The sequence below is a fragment of the Cydia fagiglandana genome, chromosome 3 (assembly GCF_963556715.1).
Source record: "Cydia fagiglandana chromosome 3, ilCydFagi1.1, whole genome shotgun sequence".
In the NCBI taxonomy this organism is placed as follows: domain Eukaryota; kingdom Metazoa; phylum Arthropoda; class Insecta; order Lepidoptera; family Tortricidae; genus Cydia; species Cydia fagiglandana.
Window position 1 is genome coordinate 3,619,894 of NC_085934.1, and position 23,300 is coordinate 3,643,193.

The following is a 23,300-nucleotide window of genomic DNA, read 5'->3' on the forward strand; positions in this document are numbered from 1 at the left end:
TGCAGACCGAAGCAGCCTGCTGTAATTAATTTGTTAAAATGATGTAAATTGAATAAAACTATTTTTTTATTACATGTGCTTTATTTCATGCCCTTTCTAATTATTCTTACCGTAAACTTAACAACTAATTTAAAACTAATTGTGAAAGTGTATTAAATTCAAAATCTATTTAATTAAAACTGGTAAATTACAATTTTTAAACCATATTACGCTTACTGTAATTATGATAGCTAATTGAATCACTTGTGTCTTTCAGAAAGACTTAAGTACCTAATACGTGTTATTTTTATACTGTATTTAAATTAATAACGTAAATTAAATACATAACAAGAATAATCCTTAATAGAAACGTAATGTTAGCAGCCTCATCGTCGACGTTAGTTGGGTTCCGGTTATTATCTGCAACAAATTACGAATCGCTATTAAGTACTTACTTAGACACTTTGTACCTTCATCGTTGGTATATTTAAATGAAATAATAGCTTAAGAGCCCTTCAACGTGCACACTAGCGCCACTGCTAAATAATCGTGATTATTTAAATTTAACGACAGGTATTTAGAAATGGGGGCCGCTACGGACTGTATTGTGTATTTAAGTACCTTTAGAACACGTCAAACTAGTTTTTATGTTGCTGGATTCGTCGATCTAGGAACTCAAAACAAAAACGGCCGTTTTTACTTTGGACGCATAGATTGACAAATCCAGCAACATAAAAACTAGTTTGATGTATTAAAAAGGTACTTAAATACACAATACAGTCCGTAGCGGCCCCCTTTTTTAAATATCTTTCGTGAAATTTAAATAATCACAATTATTTAGCAGTGGCGCTAGTGTGCACGTTGAAGGGCTCTTAAATAAATTATGACTCACGCTAGACCGCGCCAGGGGCGGGCCGGAGCTTCCGGCGCTTCGTTTTTTATGAATAACTACTTATTCTAGTCGGTATGTTAAATAATTATCACATTAGTAATAATTTATTTGACTATCTATATACTAAGACGACATAAACGCAATATGCGCTATGAACTATGTATGAATAGCGTTTATTTCGGCGTCTGTAAGTACTGCATACTATTAATTATCTGACCAAGGCCTATTAAGTTCCTAAGTTTTTAAAATTACCTGCTTACGATCTTATCCAATATGGCCGCCGCCGGACTGAGAGCTAGCACTGGCTGAAGCCTTCGAGAACGACTGCGATTGGCCGCCACCGCCGCCGTGACCCAAGCCGCCTTGCAAGCCATGGCCGCCGAGGCCGCCATATCCACCGCCACCGCCGCCGCCGCCGCCGAAACCGCCTGGGCGATAGGCGTCGTGGAGCCCATGGTCATAGATGACACCTAAAGAAAAGAAGAGAAAATGATCGGAATAAAATAAGTATAGCATCAAACGTTCATTCATAGTCTTAATTGTTTGCCTAACAGGTGAGCAACGATTTTGGTACAAGGTCTGATAAAAAATACATTCTGCCAAGGAATCCCCTAATGGCCTCTACAAAAATCACCGATAATCACATGCGACATTGCGGCATTTGATCGATCGATTTAATTCATTGTTCCTACTTAGCCAGAAATTATCAAATCGCATGCCACATGTCGAAATTGCAACGTTTGTAGAAGCCTTAAACCCGTTTTAACTTTTTAATTTTTACTTCACCAAATACAATAAGCCCCCTCCAGACTATGTGCGTGAATCGCGGGCGAAGCCGCGAACGCGAGTGTGGAGTCGATTTCGCTGTCTGCGAAAATCGACTCCACACTCGCGTTCGCGGCTTCGCCCGCGATTCACGCGCATAGTCTGGAGGGGGCTATACAATCAAATAAAAAATATCATTCATCATCAGTTTGAGTAGAACCCGTTTTAGATTTCACTATTTCTCAGGCCTTATTTTTCGTGTAAGTACCCTGCCTCTACCTCTCGTCCCTGTACTCCTAAGCGCCACTTGCACCACCCACTAACCAGGGGATCCGGGGGTTAACCGGTTAAACCTGGAGGTACCATGGTTACCAGTATAAGTTGACACTGGGTAAATGGTTTAACGGGTTATTCCCGGGTTAGTGGGATGGTGCAAGTTTCGCTAAGTAGCCTAACTCTTTTCCTTTTACACCGCCAATCCGAAAATTAAGCACCAAGGCACCGACAAATAGAAATCTGAACTGGGCTCTACTCAAACGGATCCTATATTTCAGTTTTTTTTTTTATTGTTTATGGTTAGAGATAAAATTTAAAAAGTTATAAAATGGTGGCAAATTAAGTTCTTTGTGAATTTTGTTTTATTGAGTAGTAAAAAGGTAAAAGTCGCCAGTAAAACTAGTCGCAGCCGCAGTTTCAGGTAAGTCACCGAATAATATTGTTTGGTTTGCAGTACCTACACTTTTAAATACATTTTTATTAAGTTTCCTCACTTTGATTGAAACCTACCTCCACGGGTGGTAACAGGCATTTTCCTGCTCGGATCGTTTGTCATGGCCACTATACATATACAATATACATACCTACATATAGATACGTCATCAGAAAATGTATCTGAGGGTCTTCTTGAAGCCTCAAAGTATATTGTTCGAGCGCTAAGACGAAAATATTTTTCTTACCTGGTGCTGCTACGACACAGGCCACCAACGCCAGGCAGAAGATGAGCACTAATCTCGCCATTTTACCCGTTTGACACTGGACTTGGATACACACTGTACAGACCCAACGTGACACCCGTTTTATATGCTCGAAACTGTCAACTAATCGTGCTTGTTTACGCGAAATTGCTGAAAATACAAGTCATTTCTTTTTTGCGAATCCGTTGGGGATCGGTGTGAAGCAGATTAATTTATTTTGGAGATACTGCACTGATCATACAGATATTCAATTCAATTCATTTATTTAATTCAGACATACATATCCATAAAATTGTTAGTAATTACATATTAGGCAACACATAATTTGTGTGAGTAGAGTAGAGATGATCTCATAAGTATGTAAGAACTTACTTTGTTTTTGGATTTTAACATCTAGAAAAAAATGGACAGTTGTTGCGTCCAGAAGCTACCCGTCTACACCTTCGAGTCACACAGTCTCTCACACGCTTGCCAATTTTTATACAGTTAAGTTGAAGGGCATTTTCTATAGCTCAAGAAAATAATGAACTCCAACTTAACTTGCCTACCATTACCTATATTTGACAGACCACAACTAGTGCATTGTGCCTGTACTTAACCGCTGGTATAACATATTAATCTATGAACCTATCCACAACCAATTTCCTGCAAAATACGCCAAAGAAATGGGGTCGACGGACAAGAGACGTGCCGTCATTTTACATATTGATAGATATACAACTTTACGGAACGGACAAGTACGAGAAAAATGCACGATAACTAAATGACATAATTTAGATATCATTCTGATGTAGTGTAGGTACGTTCTAATTGGCCTGCTACTCTTAAACTACACCTTAAACGTTTACCTACAGCTTACTTAAAGGTGTCAAAAATATAATAACATCATATACATATTATATGTACCTCTAGGTACACTTACAGCCCTATTCCGACCTAAAATGCCTGTAGGTACCTATGAAATATTTCTTTTTTGGCTGAATTTCCAATAATTCCATGTACATATGCGCAATCTCAGCATCCATATGAAATTTGTGAAAATGCAGCTTGTGTTCATCAAAATTAACTTCCTACTAATACATACATACACCCCAGACTGAGCTAGTAATCTATTCGAAATCAGTCGACGACGTTAAAGATATGTTAAATCTTTTGCCTTATTACAAAGGAGTAAGGTGCAAAAGTTTAAACATATCTTTGACGTCGAGTGGCCAAATTGTAAGTAAGAATGTTTATATCTATATAATTTACAACTCTTCTGCAGTCAATAACTCTTTGTCAATTTGTAAAAAATTGGTCTCCTGCATCCAAAGGTCGCTCTAAATGAGACACGCTTCGCCCCACAATAGAGCGGTGCCACGGTGCTTCAATGCGTTAGTTTCGGTAGCATTACAAACAGGAAAATAGGATGGGAAAACGTTCAGTGCTGCTGGGATGGCCCCATGCACGTGTTGTGAGTCAAGGCCCGACAAAAAACATGGTCAGTATTAAACTCGACTTGGAGCAAACGCGTTGAGAATTTTCACTACACCCGCTTGGAAAGATTTTCGTTCTTTGAAAACAGTAGATGCAATGCAATCGCTCTTTATTCACAAGCGAAGTTAAGTTGAGTTGTTCCTTCAATTAGTTTTTAGCATTAAAATAATTTGAATTCGTTATGTATGTTACAGCTTGTATTTCCTCTACTCTACCTACCTCTTGTGTCATGTCACCCCTCGTGTTGTCTTGAAACCCTTGTAACGATCCACGATCAAGATTTTACTTTTGGAACTACTCGCTACGATCGTGCTGCCGAGGTCGCAAAATAAGCGCCACAGGTAAACGACAACTTTGTTTTTTTGGGTTGGAAGATCAGATGGCAGTCGCTTTCGTAAAAAGTAGTGCGTATGTACAGCAATTCTTGGGATTAGTCGCCTCTAGCAGACTCCAGGCTCCCACGAGCTGTGGCGAAAAGCTGGGACCCATGCGAGCAGGGTCATGAGACCAGTAGACTTCAAGGAGTGGTAGTTATTTTTGAAGGGGTAAGTATTAAACATTTTTAGGGATTAACCTTTTCACCGCCACGTCAATGAAATAAAGTGTCATCAACGTCATGTCAAAAATTGCACGTAAACAAACCTGACCAAAACCACAACTTCATATAAAGTCGTGGCGTGTTGGGCACGAAATGTACTTTATATCAAGTAAATGGCGGTAAAAAGGTTAAGGAGTTCTCAAGGGAAAGGTTCAGATCATTGAGTTTCATTGATCTCAGCAACTTTTGCAGTTGGCTATGCTAGAAGTAAGTAAAAGAAAACAACAAAAGTCTCTCAATATTTTTTTATTATTTACAAATAATTAAAAAATACGTGACAGTCGTCACAGTAACAAATCTATAGTTACCTAAATACAATATATTACGTAAACAGTTTCACCGGATCATTTTCAGACGGACTTTGTATATTAATTTATAAAAACCTGAGCGTTATTGATGCGTAACGTTATAATACAAAACATGTGAAAAATAAACCTTATCTCGTAGCAATAAGGCTTACGCAGTTTTTGGGGTAAAAAAAAAGCTAAAATCGTTCCGATATATTTACGCTAGTTTAAAAACGGGAATAAAATGTAAAATCATAAGACAAATATAACAATATATGATCAGCAAAACTAGAGGCTCTACCGCGAAAATCGATATATCTTTATCTGCCTCTCTATCACTCGAATATAAGAATCAAGAGTGATAGAAGCAGATAAAGAAACTTCAATTTTCGCGGCAGACCCGCAGGGGTCTTAAAACGTTTTGAACCGAGAGCCACGACCAAGCATTCAACTCTCTTCATTGCCCGGCTAAAAGGGCTCGCGGGCCGTAGTTTGGAGACCCCTGAGACTATTACGTGCAGCAGTAACGCCCTAAGCTTTTTAATTAATCAGTTTCGGTACGGATTCGTACAAAAATCCTGACAAAATGTGCGTTTTTGGTACAATTTTAAATCTACTTATTTCGTTAAAACGAAGAATATTTAAATAGTAATATTATAGCCGAATCACTGAAACGAGATACCTGCCAATTTAGTTATTTACCTATTATTGTTATTAAAACGCAAAATAAATTTGTTTTTTCTGTCAGAGTTTATTAGTAGCATTCTTTCTCATGCTGACATATGTACTTTACGAATATAAAATTTAAATAACGATGAAAAAGTTACAATAACTTCACAAAACGTCTTTATTAAATTAACAAAAGTCTTGTTTCTACAACATATCTATAATTTTAAGTAGATTATAACACTGAAGTGTTGAAAGTCTGTCGAAACATTTGTCCCACATTTTACTATAAAACCTATCGCCCAAAGAAATCAAAAAGTTCCTATACATATCCTAAATTGCTGTCTCGGCACTGCCATTGTGTATGAACAATCCAGAGGTATTAATAACTAAAAACTAAACGTAGACTAGGAACCATCGGCACGGACATCTAGCAATGTTACGGTTATCACACTGATGCGGATGTGTGTGAGCAAGACAGGGCTATGCATATATATAGGCATGTCCCGCTCTCACACCTATTTAAGCGACATGTGACGACCGCCTTAGAAAAGCTGCTACTACGGTCATACAACACTGTTATGCAATTACATATACTACATTGAACACCGAATCGGATAAATATTACATACAAATATTGCCTATATGTATTAAAACTGGTCACTCTCGTGAGACATGGACATATTAACCCTTTTCCAGGCCGCACCAAACTACAAGGTTTTTCCAAAAAATGCAAATATACTTATTAAAATTTATGCAGCTTTGATGATTCATTTAATGATAAGTAACTTTTCCCGAAAGACCAATCGAACCTTAAATCGGATTCCTTAGGTTCAATTTTATTAGCAAGTATGTGGTCGCTAGGTGCACTATGCCTGGATAAGGGTTAAATACATTAAAACGGGTCACGGGTCGGGGTTGCTCAATCAGCAACCGCGGATCTAGCAATTTTCGACTTTAAATTTCGTAAGTGACTCGTGTAATAATATATTAAATGGGTCACTCACGTTTAGTCCAAATTGCTTGACATGCTTGAGAGCCATCCGCGTTGGCTGACTGACATAGACACGTGAAAACAACAAAAAAGTGACCCATTAAAATATCCTATTTCCGAGTAACATTTCCATAACTCTCACGGTCAAAATATGTACTAAAAATACAAGGGATAGTAATGTACTTTTTTTTAATTTTTAGCCTTGTAATCTCAGCCTGTAGCTCAAATGCTTGAAAAGCCGTCTCGTCAATGCAATTTAGGTACATATGTAATGTATGTTTCCAATTAATTATATTTAATTTATTTTAATTTAAAAACAAAGTATAATCTTGTTTATTTTCTACACACTGGTTGTTCACAACTTCACTTAGATTAATGTGTGTTGATCGTTAAAAATGATCAAGCTAAAAATTATTTTTGATCTATATAATTTGTATATCAGAGCAAAAGTTCTCAAAGTATTTAGATAGGTATAATATGTAGAATTTAAATATATATATATTTCTGTAATTGTGTATGTACTTGTAACTGGCCGATATACTGTGTAGTCCGTTTTTATTATAGTATGGCAACTAAAATATTACAATAATGTACAGAAAACATTTAACTAGTTATATTTGTTAAATATTATAATATAAAAGCTAATAAGTAGATCAAGATTTTATAAATATATATAATAAATACGCATTTTTACATAATTCAACTAAAATTTGTATAAAGTAAAATTGCACCGACCGTAATGCACACGTAGAATTTTATATTTTAATTTTAATACATTATTTTTCATTGCCAACAGAAATACCTCAGAAGAAAGATCAAAAACAAAAGTTTCGTTTAACATCGTCTTTTGTTATTCTTTATTAAATATAAATATAGGTAGCAAATACCTTCCGAAAAATGTACAAATGAATATATTATAACAATGTAAAATTGCGCACTAAATATTCCAAAAACATATTTCTATTACTACAGTCCCGACAAATACTAATCTAACATCAATATGCCTACAAAAACGTATTGCACAAGCAAACTACACCCGAGGCGGACCGAGTACGAGTAAATATATGTATACCCTCCTAAGGCCCAGCTATACAAATGAAAAATGGAAAATTTGTCACTGAAATTTGAACCTACCATGTAGGAAATAGAGTTGATTTTGCGTTGTTAAATTTCTAAACGAAACAAAGCAAAAGCAACTCTGTTCCAATCGAATATGATTTAAATTTCATTGAACTGAGTAACTACTATAGGTAGGACCTTGGGCCTTAGGAGGATACGCGAAAATAAGTAGACAATTATTATGTTTTACACGATCACAGATCTTAGTTTCTGGCTTCAAGTAGAGGTGATATCTATTCCGTCCAGTTATCCTAATATATTAAAGAATTTACACGCGACCCAGCCTTTTAAAGGAAATATAATTATTTTCTTGGGAAGCTATGGTGCATTGCTGTGTTGAAACAATAACACCAGATCAGGGTTTACTTTTAGTCTTCATTCCTAATATACTTTTTTAATGTATTTATTTGTTCATATTGTCTAATTGGTATGGAGTTTATGGGGTAAAATCACCATTTTAGCTAAAATATAAGTGACAATAAGTAGTATGCTTATTATGCTCGAATACGTTTTATATTATATACCACACCGAGCCCAATTATACCCAATAGGTAGTTTGATTCGTAACAACTATCGTGTACCTACCTATGTATGTTTGCGGACAAATTTATAATTATAAAATTTTTGTATCTGATGTATTTGCCAACATTCGCATCGCCATAGCTTCCTGGTGTAAAAAGTGTGTTATAATACAATAAAAGAAGTAGAATTACATTAAAGTAGTTTTAAAATAGACAACAGACTTATACTAAACATAGAGCTTATAATTTAAGCTAACTTCATTATTATGTGATTATAATTGTTCAATTGATGTATTTACAATTTATAAGTAATTTGTAAAAAAAACTTGCACTTAACTAAAGTAAAGTCTAATCACTAGCCATATAATTCGCAATAAACGTAATAATAATAAAATAAAGCTGCAATCATACTATAACATCGATTTATTTAATATCGTAATTATATTCCAAAGAGAAATGTTAAACATTGAACGGATAGTATGAGCCCAGCTTTACAACAAACTCAGTCCCAGACATGTGATTGATAGCTATAAATACACAGCATTAAAAGGTGATGTAGAAACAATTAATCCAGCGACAAATTTATCAAGTTCAGGCATAGGTTTAGGTCACTAAAAATAGTGTTTAAAAATCATTGGATAAAATAGGGGAGACCCAATCTCAAGAGTCAATCAAGCTGAAAAGGCAAACGAATTAGTACATTTATGAAAATATTCATGATAAGTACTTTCTGACCTCACTTCTCGAAAGTGACCCTCTGAAAGTTGAATGCTTAATTGCTTCCATTGTTCTATAAAAGAAAATAATCTGCACGTTGATGCCTTTGCGTATACGGTGTATATTATGATAAGTTTGTCGTTCGCGCATTAATTGTACAGCACTTGGGATTCTTCGACAATCATTGTCTACTTTTTCAAATTTTCACGGAAAAATCCTCAAGAAATTCATTTTAAAAACGTATGCGCCTATTATATTATTATATACAAATATTGATTTAAGCTTACATTTGATCCCAGTTCATTTCATTCATTACATATATTTACAGTTGAAAAATATTATGCTCGATTCACTGTTTCTTGTATAAAATTGAGCAGAAATACTTATTTCATAAAATGTAACTAGTGTATAAAATGCACAAATATAACAGAAAAAAATGCAGACCTATTTAATTTAAATTTGATCTAAATTTATAATTGTTTAACTGGTCAGTGATGCCAGCTGAAAAATATAACAATATTGTTTCATATAGCTTAATAACCCCTTTCTAAAACCTTCGGGCTTTTCGTGTTCGATTTCAAAACTTTCTAGGTCAAAAACACAATCGTAAATTAGTCATAATTTAGTATAACTTGTCGTTTGGGTAGAAACGTACTTTCAAGCTATTTGATTTCTATGCCGCTTCGTATCCTAGTCTCAGAGACAATCAATATGATTTCATAGTATTATTGAATCTGTGTGTGTATATAGAAGTGGCACATACATCAAATTCCTCGACCGATCCTAGTAAGTCTAAACAACATCTAGATAACAAAAGCCATACTAATTGACAATCTTCGTACAATACAATGTACACTTTGATCAATTACTTCACAGCGTAAAGAATTACTACCAATATGCGTCACAATCTCCACTAAAGAACTACAGTCGAAATCCGTCAACACGTAACACCTACCACAGAAGTGTCACTCGGAGCGTCCACTGCGCTAACCCAGCGGTGGTTACCTTGCAGGGTTGTCACCGTCTAGAAGTGTGACTCATAAAGCTGTCAAAGCTGGCTCTCCGGCGGCTGCACGGGTAGTGGGTCGTGGTGCTGGTGGTGGTCGCGGTCGCCGGGGGACTGGTGGTGGTCGCGGTCGCCCGGGTTCATGTCGATGCGGCCCGCGCGGCTCCACACCAGCATGTCCATAATGAACGCCAGGAACATCAGCCCCGATGACAACCCTAGGGAGGTAGAAAAGAGTTTTTTTATATCACATCGGTGGCAAACAATTTTACAGCAGTTTAATTTGTATTTGAAACATATTTTTCTATATTAGCCAACCCGACCTAACATTCTAATAGCATCAATCACATCGATTGCACAAAAGATCCCTATGGGGTCTAAGTGTATCCCCGCAAGGGCCCCCGAAAACAATAAGATAATCACGTCGATACAGATGGTAAAACTTTTATTTTTATCGTATTAGACCAGCGGTCGGCAACCTTTTAGCAGCCAAGGGCCACATAGTAGTTAACGGAGGTGACGCGGGCCGTACTTTGTTAATATTTATGACTTTACGAGACATTGTCGTTTGTCACTATTACATGCAAAATAGCCAAGGCGGCACTCGGGCCGCAAGTGACAGGTTCACGAGCCGCATGCGGCCCGGGGGCCGCAGGTTGCCGACCGCTGTATTAGACCGTGGAAGATATATGTATGTTTTATAGTCTAGGCAGCGAGGTAACTAGAAAATTTCAACGAAAAGGTTTGGATTCGTCCTGAGGGTCGCAAAACTGGAATTTCGACACTTAATTCTTTTGTTGTGAGCGTTCCAACCGAATCTCGATCCACCGAGGAGGAGTTTTGGCCGAAAGGTGTCAAGTCCTGGCGGTTTCTCCCAGCTCCTGCGGGCTTGCGTAATGCATCGCAGCCATAACATGTTTAGTAATTTGTAGTTCTTTGTAAGATGTACATTTATCTATGTATTTTTGGTATTTATGCATTGCCTGAAATAAATATTTTTTTTCTACTCCCGTACTTTTATTTGTCATTTAAAGGGTCGTGCACACACTTTTAAAACCCTACCTTATAGTTGTCAAGACAAGTCTTTAGTCTATTCCCCAAAAAAGGATTTGTGCATACACGCAGTATCTTTTTGACGATTTTACGATACTTCGTGTAATGACTACTTAAAAAATATTGAATGAAATACAGTGTTGCCAACCTTATTTTAAATGTCATCTCTGACAAATAAGTGAACCATAGACATTTTTTTTTTCATTCATTCATTCTTTTCCCGCCCGTACCCTCAATTCCAGATCACCTACCCAGGAACAGATGGCGCAGGCTGTCGTTGTCGTAGTTGGCGCAGGCGCCGAGCGCGCCGCAGAGCGCGTCGCGCGCGCGGCACGCGGCGTCGATGGCGGCGCCGAACACGATGGGGCACGGCACGTTGCCGAACACGCCGATCGCGAACTGGATCACGCCCATCGCCATCGCCTTGTCTGGAGGAGACACAAATATAAAAAAAAAACGACCGAGTGGGTGCACTTTAAAATTTTGATAAAGATACCACATTTATTTCGGTTTCAAATAAGCAGTAAACCACAGTAGAAGCAGATAAAGCGACGCGCCAAATGTATCAGTCGCTCTATATAAGATTTACAAATAGAGATATGTCTCTATAACAAGGTTAAATTCTTACCAAAGTTCTAGACGGACAAAAACATAAAAACAACGAAAATATTGATGAACGCTAATTATACCGCTCACAGAACCCGTCACACCCGGCAATTGCATACCCAAATACGATATATCCACCTGACTGAGATAATATTGTACCGGTAACTCCATAACAAAAGGTTCTCACCGTATTTATAGCGTATTAAGCGCCGCGAATATCGCAATAAACGCGTATATCTGCTTGTAAGGACCGCCGCATTCGCCGATGACCGCGTACCCGGACAGAATGAACCCGTTGGACTGGATTTTGCAGAACGTTCTAATGTCGGTATCTCCAATCGAAATAAACCTTAATTCTACAAGAATAAGGTTCTTAGTTCTCACCGTGTTTATCCGTACACCGTATAATGAGCAGCACCGCACCAACTTCCCCACTGGCATGTACAAACATGAGCGCCGCGAATATCGCTATAAACGCGTATATCTGCTTGCAAGGGCCGCCGCACTCGCCGGTGACCGCGTAACCGGACAGACTGAACTCGGACTGAATCTCACGGAGCGTTATAATGTCGGTATATCCAATCGAATTTAAACCTTAATTCTACAACAATAAGGTTCTTAGTTCTCACCGTGTTTATCCGTACACCGTATAATGAGCAGCACCGCACCAACCTCCCCACTGGCATGTACAAACATAAGCGCCGCGAATATCGCAATAAACGCGTATATCTGCTTGCAGGGGCCGCCGCACTCGCCGGTGACCGCGTACCCGGACAGACTGAACTCGTCCGACTGAATCTCACGGAGTAAATCAGATGACTCGTTGAGAAGGGCGTAACGCTCGAAACTGGAAATAAGAAGAGTTTTTTGGCGCATAACATAATAAAAACAAGACCGAAGTAATCCCAAAATGGCTAGCCGATAAGTGACAAGTATTGATTTTTAATTTATCAAAATATGCAGCGCAGCTTTAGCCCAAAATAATTTTGGGGTTTTAAATTTAAAAACGAATTTTGTCATTTCGTACGCAATATCGCGACCATAACAGACACAAGGGATTAAAGTTTAAACGCGGCGGCCGTCAACTGTAAAACTTTGTAAAAGATTATGGGGTTTTTCGATACCCTCCTTTTTGGAGTTTGGAGGGCATGAGCGGCTTTATCCGCCTTTAGGCTTTGAAAGCTGTGTCAAGTCGCGCCCCGCTATGGGACAGTCTATCCGGTCGTCATTGTGGGCACGGGACGACGTGGCGTCTGTAAGGCAGTGATCTGGCAACTCACGCGCTGGCGGGCTTGGCCGCGGTGCCGTTGTTGGCGATGCAGCCGCAGCCGTGGTACAGCCACGTGCTGTTGTCCACCTGCACGCTGCCCAGGCAGCCCGCCTGGCACGGCGATGTGTACGTGTACGCGTCCTGGAAACGAACAAAAGTTAATATCGTAGGCGAGTGCAGGGTAACAGTAGATATATATATGTCGTAGTCAGATCGTATAATCCGCCGTATTACATTATGGCTAGCCGTTTTCAAAAACAGGGGCGTTTTGAAATGCGGCGGTTCGACGATTAGCCGGATTGTCACTGCGATACGTTCTTCAATAAGGCGGCCCACGTTTAGCCGCATCGTACATTGTAGAGTGACCAGTTCTTTCGGTCGCCTACGTAACCGGAATTTGACAATGTTTGCAATTTAATTTATTTCTACCATGGTCCCACCGCACTACATGTGTTACTTTTCCAAAACATTTCCTTCACAACTTAAATAGATGGAGCCCCGCAAGCGGGGCTCCTATTTCTGGGCGGTTTGCCCTTCGGGCATCTGAAGTTACCTAACGAACCTAACCTAATTATCTACCTACGCTTTTTTCCCCAAAGTGTAATGTTTTCACGGACGTCTCACTTAATCAATAGGTAGGTAGGTTAGGTTCGTTAGGTAGCTTCAGATGCCCGAAGGGCAAACTGCCCAGAAATAGGAGCCCCGCGAAGCGGAGCTCCGTCTAGTTAAGCTGCGAAGAAATTTTTTTTTGAAAAGAAACAGTCCGACAAACTCCAGATTTGATGGACACCCCAGCGTTTGTCAGGCAGCGCCACGAGTGTTAAAAATGGGAACTAAAAACTGTCAAAGCGGCGGCTAATGACTCGCTGTATTACATTACGGCTAGCCGTGTTGAAGAACGTATGGCGCCGAATACATTCCGGCGGATTCTCATTCAGCCGCATTCAATACGGCTAATAGTTAAACCGCCGCATTTCAAAACGCCCCTGTTTTTGAAAACGGCTAGCCGTAATGTAATACGGCGGATTATACGATCCGACTGCGACATATATAAGTAACGACGTATTTACGCTTCCGGTAGGACTTGAACCCGCAACCTCCGCAATCCGTGCGTTGCTCTTAACCAATTGATTAATGAATTCAATCAATCAATCACAATCAATCAATTGATTAATTGACTGATTGTGATTGTAATTTTTCCATTTTACCTTTAATATAAAATTTAGAATATCGCTCGCAGACGTATCTGCCGGTTTAAAAAATCGGTTTAACGGGGTATGGTATGAGAAGGCAAGTAAAACGAAGTATAAGTTAGTGATGAATATTTATGTGATGGCAATAATTCATAACTAATAAGTATTCAGTTCTATATCGAATAATACTTTTCTCAGGTTTAATTTCCAATCTTTTTCTGAGTTTATATTCAAATACAAGATTCAGTAGTTTTACGATCGGCCGCCGGCATATGCTTGTGTAACGCACCTGTCCGCAGACCGGGCTGTAGGCGACGCCGTCGCAGGCGCAGGCCGCGCTGCAGGACAGGTTGCCGCCCGCGCCTGTTACACCCGAGCTGAGCGCGCGGTAGCTCTCCTCGGGGCAGCTCACGAACATTAGCACCACCATACCTGGAATCATATGACGATGTGTGACAAGACTGAAGGAAGCTTTTTTCGTGCGCTTATATGTCCGAAGCGATCTTAAACTGGAAACTATCTTAAATTGAGACGATGCCGAGCAGCAAAGGCCGATTTGAGCACAAATAAGACGCGACGGGGCTTTTTCAAGAACTTTTAGGTGCAGTTTTGACTAACTAAGTGTGAGATGAAACACTCTGTACCTACCTATGCTTCTAAGTGCCACTTGCACCATCCCACTAACCCATGGTTAACCTGTTAAACCGTTAACCCAGTGTCAAATTGTACTGGTAACCATGGCAACTCCAGGTTTAACCAGTTAACCCCGGGTTACTGAATAGTGCAAGGGGCCCTAAGTTTCCTACAGGCTAATAGCCAAACACTGTCCAAAAAAATAACAAAAGCATTTGTCTATCTTATAGAAAGCAGAAACTACTTGGAGATCCTAACTAAAAACTAGGCCTTGCCTAGAATTCAAAGTATAACCCCCTTATTCATAAACGTTAACTTAAGTTGACAAGTCGACAATAATCGTTTGCCCCTTTCCGACGTATTGGTGTGATGGAAAGGGACAAACGATTATTGTCGGCTTGTCTACTTTAGTAAACGTTTATGAATAACGGGGTAAGAGTTTAAGGAAATTGGTTCCCATCAAGATCTTTATCGGTATAAATAATTTGTACAAAAATGAATCTTGTGCCATAGGTGTTAAAGCTCACCGGCGCTATAAATGGCAGCCGTAGCCGCCGTCCACGCGGCGACCTGCCGCGCCGTCGGCACCAGCTTCAGGATCACCACGCCCGACGTGATGATGCCCAGACCCATGACTAGAATACCGCCCAAACCTAGAATAAAAAGTGTTCATAAAATGACATGCCTGCATTTTTAGCGTGAAAACTGATTAGTCCAGCAAGGCGCGTTCGGCGCAGCGCTCATGTTAAACAAATCGTCGAGTGACAAGCAAAAGTCACTAAGTACTATCAAAAAATTAAAGTAACAATGCACTTTATTACACTTGTAACACGGTTTATTGTCCAATAATTTCAATGGTTTTAGTTAGTAACTTTTGCTTGTCACCCAACGAAATACAAACGTACACGAGCATCCTCAGTGCAGGCTGCTTTGGAAACTGGATCCCACGCTACACACCCTACCGATCTTAGAGTTCATGTAATTGTAAGTTAAGTCTACAGCGAAGGACCAGTTGCACCAACAACACCAATATATAAGTGACGGATTGAGCAATCAGCAGGCCACTATGAAAATGGCCAAACAATAAAATTCTGCGAAACTATAACGGTGACAGACGTTTGGTGCAGCAAATGTGACAACGCCGCCAATAAAAGCTAAAGCTTTTATGGAATTGATTTTTATGGTGCGGCCCACTGTAGTAGCTGCATTTTGAAATTTTTAATAGGTAAGCAGAGCACTATGTTGCATTATAGCCCGTGAAAAGTTAGCGATAATTTGTGGCCAACGACTTTACAAAATATCCTGATCACGGCACCGAGTGTAACATGCCCACTTACACAAACACTTTATCATACTAAATTTTTTTATCACTATAACAACGCCTGTCATCAACTAACTTCATTGTATTGTTGTTTCCCTACATTGTTTCTGTATAGTGCACAAAATTGCCTATAATTACTTACATTTTTAGATGTACATATTACATAACTGATATAGACATAGGCATAGAACATTTTTATTCAACATCACATGAAATGGCTGAGTTAACAGATAGTGTAACGCATTTATTACAGATAAACCTTGAATATTTCATGTTTCATAAAATTTGTACTATGGAATTGAATCATACGTTACATTGCAAATTTCATTTTAATTACGTTAAAATATTGAGCAATATTTTTAGAGCTTTAATATCGTCACTTACTAGTAAGTATCTACGGCTCCCACGGAATAAATAAAATAATAGGTATCTATTGAGAATGGAGATGAATACTAACCCCCATAGTATTTATTTATTCCGAACACGTAAAAATCTAAAACGACATGGCTTATAAATTCATAATGCTTGTATCAGTATTTACATAGAGGCAACATTCGCGTTTTAAGGTCAGTGTCTGAATTGTCATATTAACACTACATCATGGAGTAATTTTACTCAATCGCCCAATTTACACGCTGTTCAATTGTATATGACAATGGCTCACCGAGTAAATCATCAATCATTTAAATATGTGGCATATTCAATAAAGTAGGTAATGCACACATTTTGTTTAGATCGAAATAAAAAAACTGACAAACTTTAACCAGCATTGATTTATACACGAGCTTCCAATTAAGTGTCAGACAATCACTTTCGAATGTATTTAATCCTTCCTTGTTTTTTATTACGTTGTTTCTACCTTTTTAATTAATTTTCTTTGCTACTTGAATCTGTTTGAGCTGGCTCTTCGCTAACTTAGCAGCGACAGAGTGTAGGAGGCGTCAATATTAACGATATATCTGTCAAACAAAGTTTACTTTTAAGTAAGCGCTTCCACACTCTGCTGCTTGCCAATTCGATGTAGAGTTAGCTTCGACGCACACTAAAGGTTTCACGCAACGTAACGTATGCAATGCATTATGAAATCAGGACCCTGAAATTTGTATGAGCATGACAAGTATTATGTTTCTAAGCATACAAATTTCAGGGTCCAGATTTCATAATGCAGTGCATACGTTGAGGGACAAACTGAGCATACGTACGCAACGTAACGTAACTCAGTTTGTCCCTACCTTAAAGCCTTTCATACATACGCATGACCAGTATGTTTCGAAGCATACAAATTTCAGGGTCCAGATTTCATACTGCATTGCATACGTTGCGGGACAAACTAAGCCCACGTACACATCGTAACCTAACGCAGTTTGTCCCTACCTTATAACCTTTCATAAAATGCTGTAACGTAAAAGCGACCTTCTACCAAGATATAGCTTCTAGTATTGTTGTAACAGAGTTGCAGACGACACGATTCGTCATAGTACCTCACCCGAGACTAGGTTAGCGTCGTGCGTGGGCAATCGGAACTGCTTCTCCAAGTACTTGGGCAGGAAGCTGTAGACCCCAGAGATCGGCATGAGGTGGAGTACAGATGAAGCGGTCCGCCACATTAGGATGTCGTTTGTCAGCTGACGCTTTATTGTGGCGAAGAAATCTGAAATTATTGATAGTAGTTTAGTACTTTCGAGGGATCTATCTCATAAGCACGATTAGAGATTTGAGAGCCATGACAATATTGAGACAGTTTCTACAAAAGATTCGTATGTTGGATTAGTACGAGTATATTTGAAGGATTCACAATTCTATTATACATGGCATTGTATCGGTCTAAGTATGACTCTATACTTAGACCACGCAAAGTTTTCATGCCAAGTGCTGCGTCAAGTAAGGAGCTGATAGGATAGGGATATATTTATATATGCATTCTTACTGCCAAGATTGTGCAAAGGTGGCGTGGCATTTTTATATTTCTTTTTTTGGTAGCATTTATCTGGGTATTAATAATCCTTCAGCTGGATTGAAGGTAAAACCGCGAGCTACCCGGGATTGCATTGCAGACTGCGGTGGACTGTCGCGATTAGACTAAATGAGAATAAACTCGACTCCAAGCTAGTAAACAGATGTCACAGAAGACTTATAGGAACCTATACCTTTGAAGAATGGCTGGCTCTTTTCCTTGCTCTTCCTGATTACAGGCATAGGCTCCTGCCGAATTTGCTTCGGGAAGAAGAACATAAGCGCCGACAGGATCACGATGAACCCGGCTATGAACACCATTCCTGGAAACAGACAATTTACGACTTAAAAGAGATGTTTACATAGATACCAAAAGTGGACAATATATGGTACAGAATACTGAAGACGGTGTCCAAAGGCCTGAGATAATACCTACTATATTTGTACTTATGTATTAACTCTCGTTAAATCAATTTATAAAAATATATAAGTATATTCGAGAAGTGATCGACTAAGAAAAGCACAATTGATACGTTCTTAAGCATAACTTTCTAAGACTTCCAATCTACAATTTCGCAGTTCTTGGTTATACATATACAGGTAAAAAAGTGAATGTGGCTGACTTTGCTTCTGCACCACATGTTAAACTAATTTACAGTGCAAGCCAGATTGCATAGTTATCTAATTATAAAAAAAATAACTTATTTTTAATTTTTATTGAAGAAATCTCACGATGTTATTGTTACTTCAATAAGGGTAACTTGCACTCTTAGCTTAGGAGATTACATAAACAACTCGAACATCCACGTATTCAAACATATGTCCGTTTTTGGTCATGATCTTGTAGAGTAGCCGAGCAAGTGCCGGATGTCTAGACTTGTGTAAATTTGCATAATTCCGTCGTCGTCTCGCGTCTACATAAGAGGCCTGTTATTAAGAAGAGGCCTCTGTTGTTTTAGGTGGGGTTACAGACCAGACTTATTAGGAAGAACCCCTAATTTTAAAAAATTTCTAGCAAATCTACATTTTTTATGCCGATCTCGTTACTCCCATGGAATGGCTGCTTGTTTACCCCACGGGAGTATTTACAATGGAAAAATGTTAAATAAAAACGAAAAGCATCGAGATTCGAAAAGTATTTTGGTTAATACTTACCTATTAAATTGTTTCGGACGTCACATTAGACTTCATTAGAGTAGAATGACCAAATAGTAGGTACCTACATTAATTTTCTAACTCATAAGTATTTCTAACATTTTATATTAATTTCTAAAGGACCCGGAGGTATTTTGACATAATGAAAAGCATTTATATAAATTTGATAAAAAGTGTAGTCACGGCAATAATTTATTTTATTTATCCTTCTTTCAAGACTACTTCTGGGTAAATTTTGGATTTTATTTCCGGAGGAAACTCCCACTCTCGTTCCACATTCAACTTTACGGTATATTTGCCATAACAATGAAAGCCGAAAATAGCATTCCATTACGAAGCCTATGTTAATTCTAAAAAAATTTACATATACCAACGTATTGGGCGCTACGGATGATTCGCACAGGAAATCAAAGTTTGCGAAAATTTTGCTAAAATTTCGTGCAAATAGATACCTACAATGGAGCTAAATTTATTGTACAGGAATCATTGTGTGTTGAAGAAATTATCAAGAGCTGAGGCATATCTAATTATGGCAATTATCGTCTGATGTGTGAAACAGGCTGTCCGAAACGTAGAGTACCTACGTTAGGTCAGGGGCCTACCAAGGTCTCGGTCAGGGGTGCTAACTTACACAGTTAAAATGTCTAATAAAAACGAAACAAGCTATTCCTAAAAGATTACTAAGCGTGTATTCATGAATTGTAGATATGATTTAGTTTATATAGTAGAAGTTAATGGACAACAAATATTTGAAATTTGGTATTTATTATTATAAAGTTTAGAAAGAGCGAGTGTCAACCCTTGAGAACAGTTCACGGTCCACGAGACGCCACAAGCCGAGACGAATTGCGCTAATCCACCGCCGTACGAAATAATTCCGATACCTAGATATACTAGCAATACGTCTAACCGAGCCATACAAACAGAAAACATTCGCGCTCACAAGGTCGCCCGGTCGCCGCTGAGTCAAGGGCGTTCGCTAGACATAAAGTACTACACGATAGGATATTGTTTACGTTAATCAGTGTTAAACAGCGTCGCATCAAAAATTGTAAACTAAGAAATGTTCCGAGTGTTAGAGGCGAGACCGGTTTAAAAGTAAAAGTAGGCATGACGGTTGTCGCGTCCCACCAAATCCTCTTGCTACGGCCGGGCAATTGTGAGGCAGCCTTGGCCGTGACCGCTAGTTATTTTAGTTGGTGACGTGGCGTGATGTAAGCGTGCGTTTCATAACGAGCGTGCGTTCGCCGTGACGAGAAAAAGCGAAAGTCGCGTGGAAATGCAGCGCTCCGGGAAAACCACGCGGGTCGATAGTATCGACACGTTGAAGTTCCACCGGCTACACTATGCAACTCCTGCTAAGATTTTAATTGCTTGGTATTTTTATATGCGCGGATTTGCGTAAGGTTATGTTTGGCAACAGCATCCAAGGCATTATTTTTTCACTTGTCCGTTATTGCGTCTGTTTGGCTGACTTTCAGGACATGTTACTCGCCAAAAATAAGTAGGTGTACCTCAGTACCTGGGCGTTTGAACTTTTGATATTTCAGCCATGATAGTCGTCAGTGACAATTATAAGCAGAGGTGTGGACAATCCTATGGTCAACCAAAAGAATAAAAGCGCAGCTCTTCTCAAAGAAGCGACAGCAGTGAGGGCAATTATGGATGCTGCCTTGTACGTGGTCTGTTATGACCGCCTACCCCAACTCGTTCTTAAATACCCTTTTGCATGCATGACAATAAAGTTGTTACGACTGTAATAAATCGCGATAAATTGTCAATGAGTGACGCAAGTCGGACAAAGAGCCAGACTGCCCCGGCCAGCCCTTTCGGAGAAGCAATTACTGCAATTGGTTGTGATTGAGGGGAGGTTAAAGTAGTCGATTGCGTTGCGACACGGCCTATATGTCCCATAACATGGGAGATTTTGCAAGCTTAATTTGCGGACATGGCTTGAAATAATTGATTGATAATTTTTTTCTGTTTACAGTTCTGTTCACGAAAGTTTGTATTTGAAATAGGTTATTAGTTACAAATCGATTAAAGACCAATATGTAATTATGTACTACCTACTTAGTAGAATTTTCAGCAGCCTAATATGTATAATAGATTCTACAAGTTCTGTTCTAGTTTACTGTTCAACTACTTATTCCCAAAAATGTTGTGGATTATTCAGAAAAAAATCTTAGATCTTTCTTGAAGTACCTACTTACACAGATAAAAAATAACCTTGCACTTGAACACTTGATTTTACATGATATGTATATCGATGATTAGATAAGAAATTATTGAAATCTGTGGAGATTAGGTACATGCAAATATGATAACATACATGTTGGCTAAGAAATCAACAAGAATCTCCAGAAAATGTACCATTCAAGGCATGTGTCTAACGATTCTTATTCAAATTATACATAATGACGCGAGCCACTCCATGTATCCGCCAAAAAAAACTAATCAGAATTCAGCACTCCATTCATGAACTCACCTAGCGAAATAGAACAATAAGGAAATACTCAGAAACCATTCAATGCGTATTCGCAAATTCACTTTATTGCCAGTCCGGGCACGAATACAGTTTTCTAACACCCTGCCACGTTTCAATTGCCATTTTTTAAATGAAAGTTAAACGATTATGACGTTTGTTCCTTGAACAAGAAGGGACATCAGTTTAAATCCCGCGTGTTTCAAGCGTGGTGCGGCACACGCATCGCCTTGGCAAACGGGTCACGCGCGTGCTTTCTTCGTGGATTTTGCGCGCAAAATCTGCGCAAGCGACGTTTCTAACGGTAGATGGCAGTTCCGCGATGGAATGCCGTGGCTTATACTTGTGGCTACCTGGACCTAGATATTCTTATTCTGAACTGAACGTTTGTCTATTTTTAACATTTGAACATGGTATTTGGCAAATGGGGGTTACGCTTACCGTAAGGCAAGGTAATCAGTAGTCACAGTGCTTCTGACTGACTCTTTTTGGACTGGAATTGCATTGACTTTTAGCTATTGACATAGTTCTCACTAAACAGGTATTGAACATCTACAGTTACTCTAAATACCTACGAGTAAGAAATAAACGTAGGCTTCTTTACGAAGTCAACAATAACTGGACTATAACAGAACTTATGCGAAGATAGCACTTAGGATACTCAGCATTACATTATGTGGTCGAATACAATCGGTATATCCATCCAGTATTACTATCTCAATTTCCCATCTTTTACATTGATTAGGGAAAATAAACTTTATTATCTCTATGTTAAGATTGGAATTAAATATAACAATTGAGTATACAAAGTATCGAAATTATTGATGCATTAGCGTGATGCAGTGTATTACGAGGCTGACTTGCAAAGACAGTTTAATTAGTGTAGCTAACTACTTCATCAGTCCTATTCATTGTGTGATGTTATATAGCATAGAAACTAGTTACAATTGTGTATTAGTAATTAATTACAAAAAGATACGGTTAGTTACATTGGTAATGAAAGTTATCTAGACATCTCCAACTCTAAATGAAATCTGTGATGTATAAACATTAGCGAACCCTGAGAACCTTCTAAGAGTTCGTGCCAAATTTATTTGTTTAATTAATCATTAGGTACTATTTATTATTTATTATTGTTTAAGTAATTATGGATTTGTGTCAAGATTTAACCTTATAATTGGTTTTTATAATAACATCCGTAATTAATGATAATGAGATTTACATTCGTATGTATGATGTACACGATTTAAATGCTCCAATGCTAAACATAATATAAATACACAGATTTAATTGAGAACTAATAAATTATTTATGAAGAATACTAATTTATAGTGCTTCATCTCTCACAGTGAAATATTAGTATATATTTCATATGATCTTCGTTGCCTGCTAGCCTTATTAAGTTCTACATATACTCTAACACTGTACTTCTAGACCCTAGAAAACACCCTAAACATAATTATGTTAAGTATGTTTAAATCGACTATATGACCTCAAAGATATTTATGTTTAGTATAGGTGTAACGATGTGTAACACTCTCAAACCACTATACCTAGGTGGCTGGAGTCTTAGGAACTCCGTGCCAGAAAAACGTACACCCTGGTACGTACGGCGCAAGCAAGCTTTGTTACATGTA

General features: G+C 38.5%; 1 protein-coding gene across 1 annotated transcript in view; it reads right to left on the reverse strand.

The window, feature by feature from the left end:
• Positions 1–4,914: 4,914 nt before the first annotated feature.
• LOC134679864 (solute carrier organic anion transporter family member 74D-like) overlaps positions 4,915–23,300 on the reverse strand; it is a 33,632-nt gene continuing 15,246 nt past the window's right edge. The window contains exons 4-11 of the mRNA XM_063538777.1: positions 18,218–18,346; positions 17,557–17,721; positions 15,277–15,402; positions 14,406–14,548; positions 12,934–13,064; positions 12,283–12,500; positions 11,299–11,475; positions 4,915–10,212 (exon numbers count right to left, since the gene is read on the reverse strand). Of these exons, the coding sequence (XP_063394847.1) occupies positions 10,037–10,212; positions 11,299–11,475; positions 12,283–12,500; positions 12,934–13,064; positions 14,406–14,548; positions 15,277–15,402; positions 17,557–17,721; positions 18,218–18,346 (1,265 nt within the window). The 3' untranslated portion in view covers positions 4,915–10,036. The remainder of the gene's footprint in view (positions 10,213–11,298; positions 11,476–12,282; positions 12,501–12,933; positions 13,065–14,405; positions 14,549–15,276; positions 15,403–17,556; positions 17,722–18,217; positions 18,347–23,300) is intronic.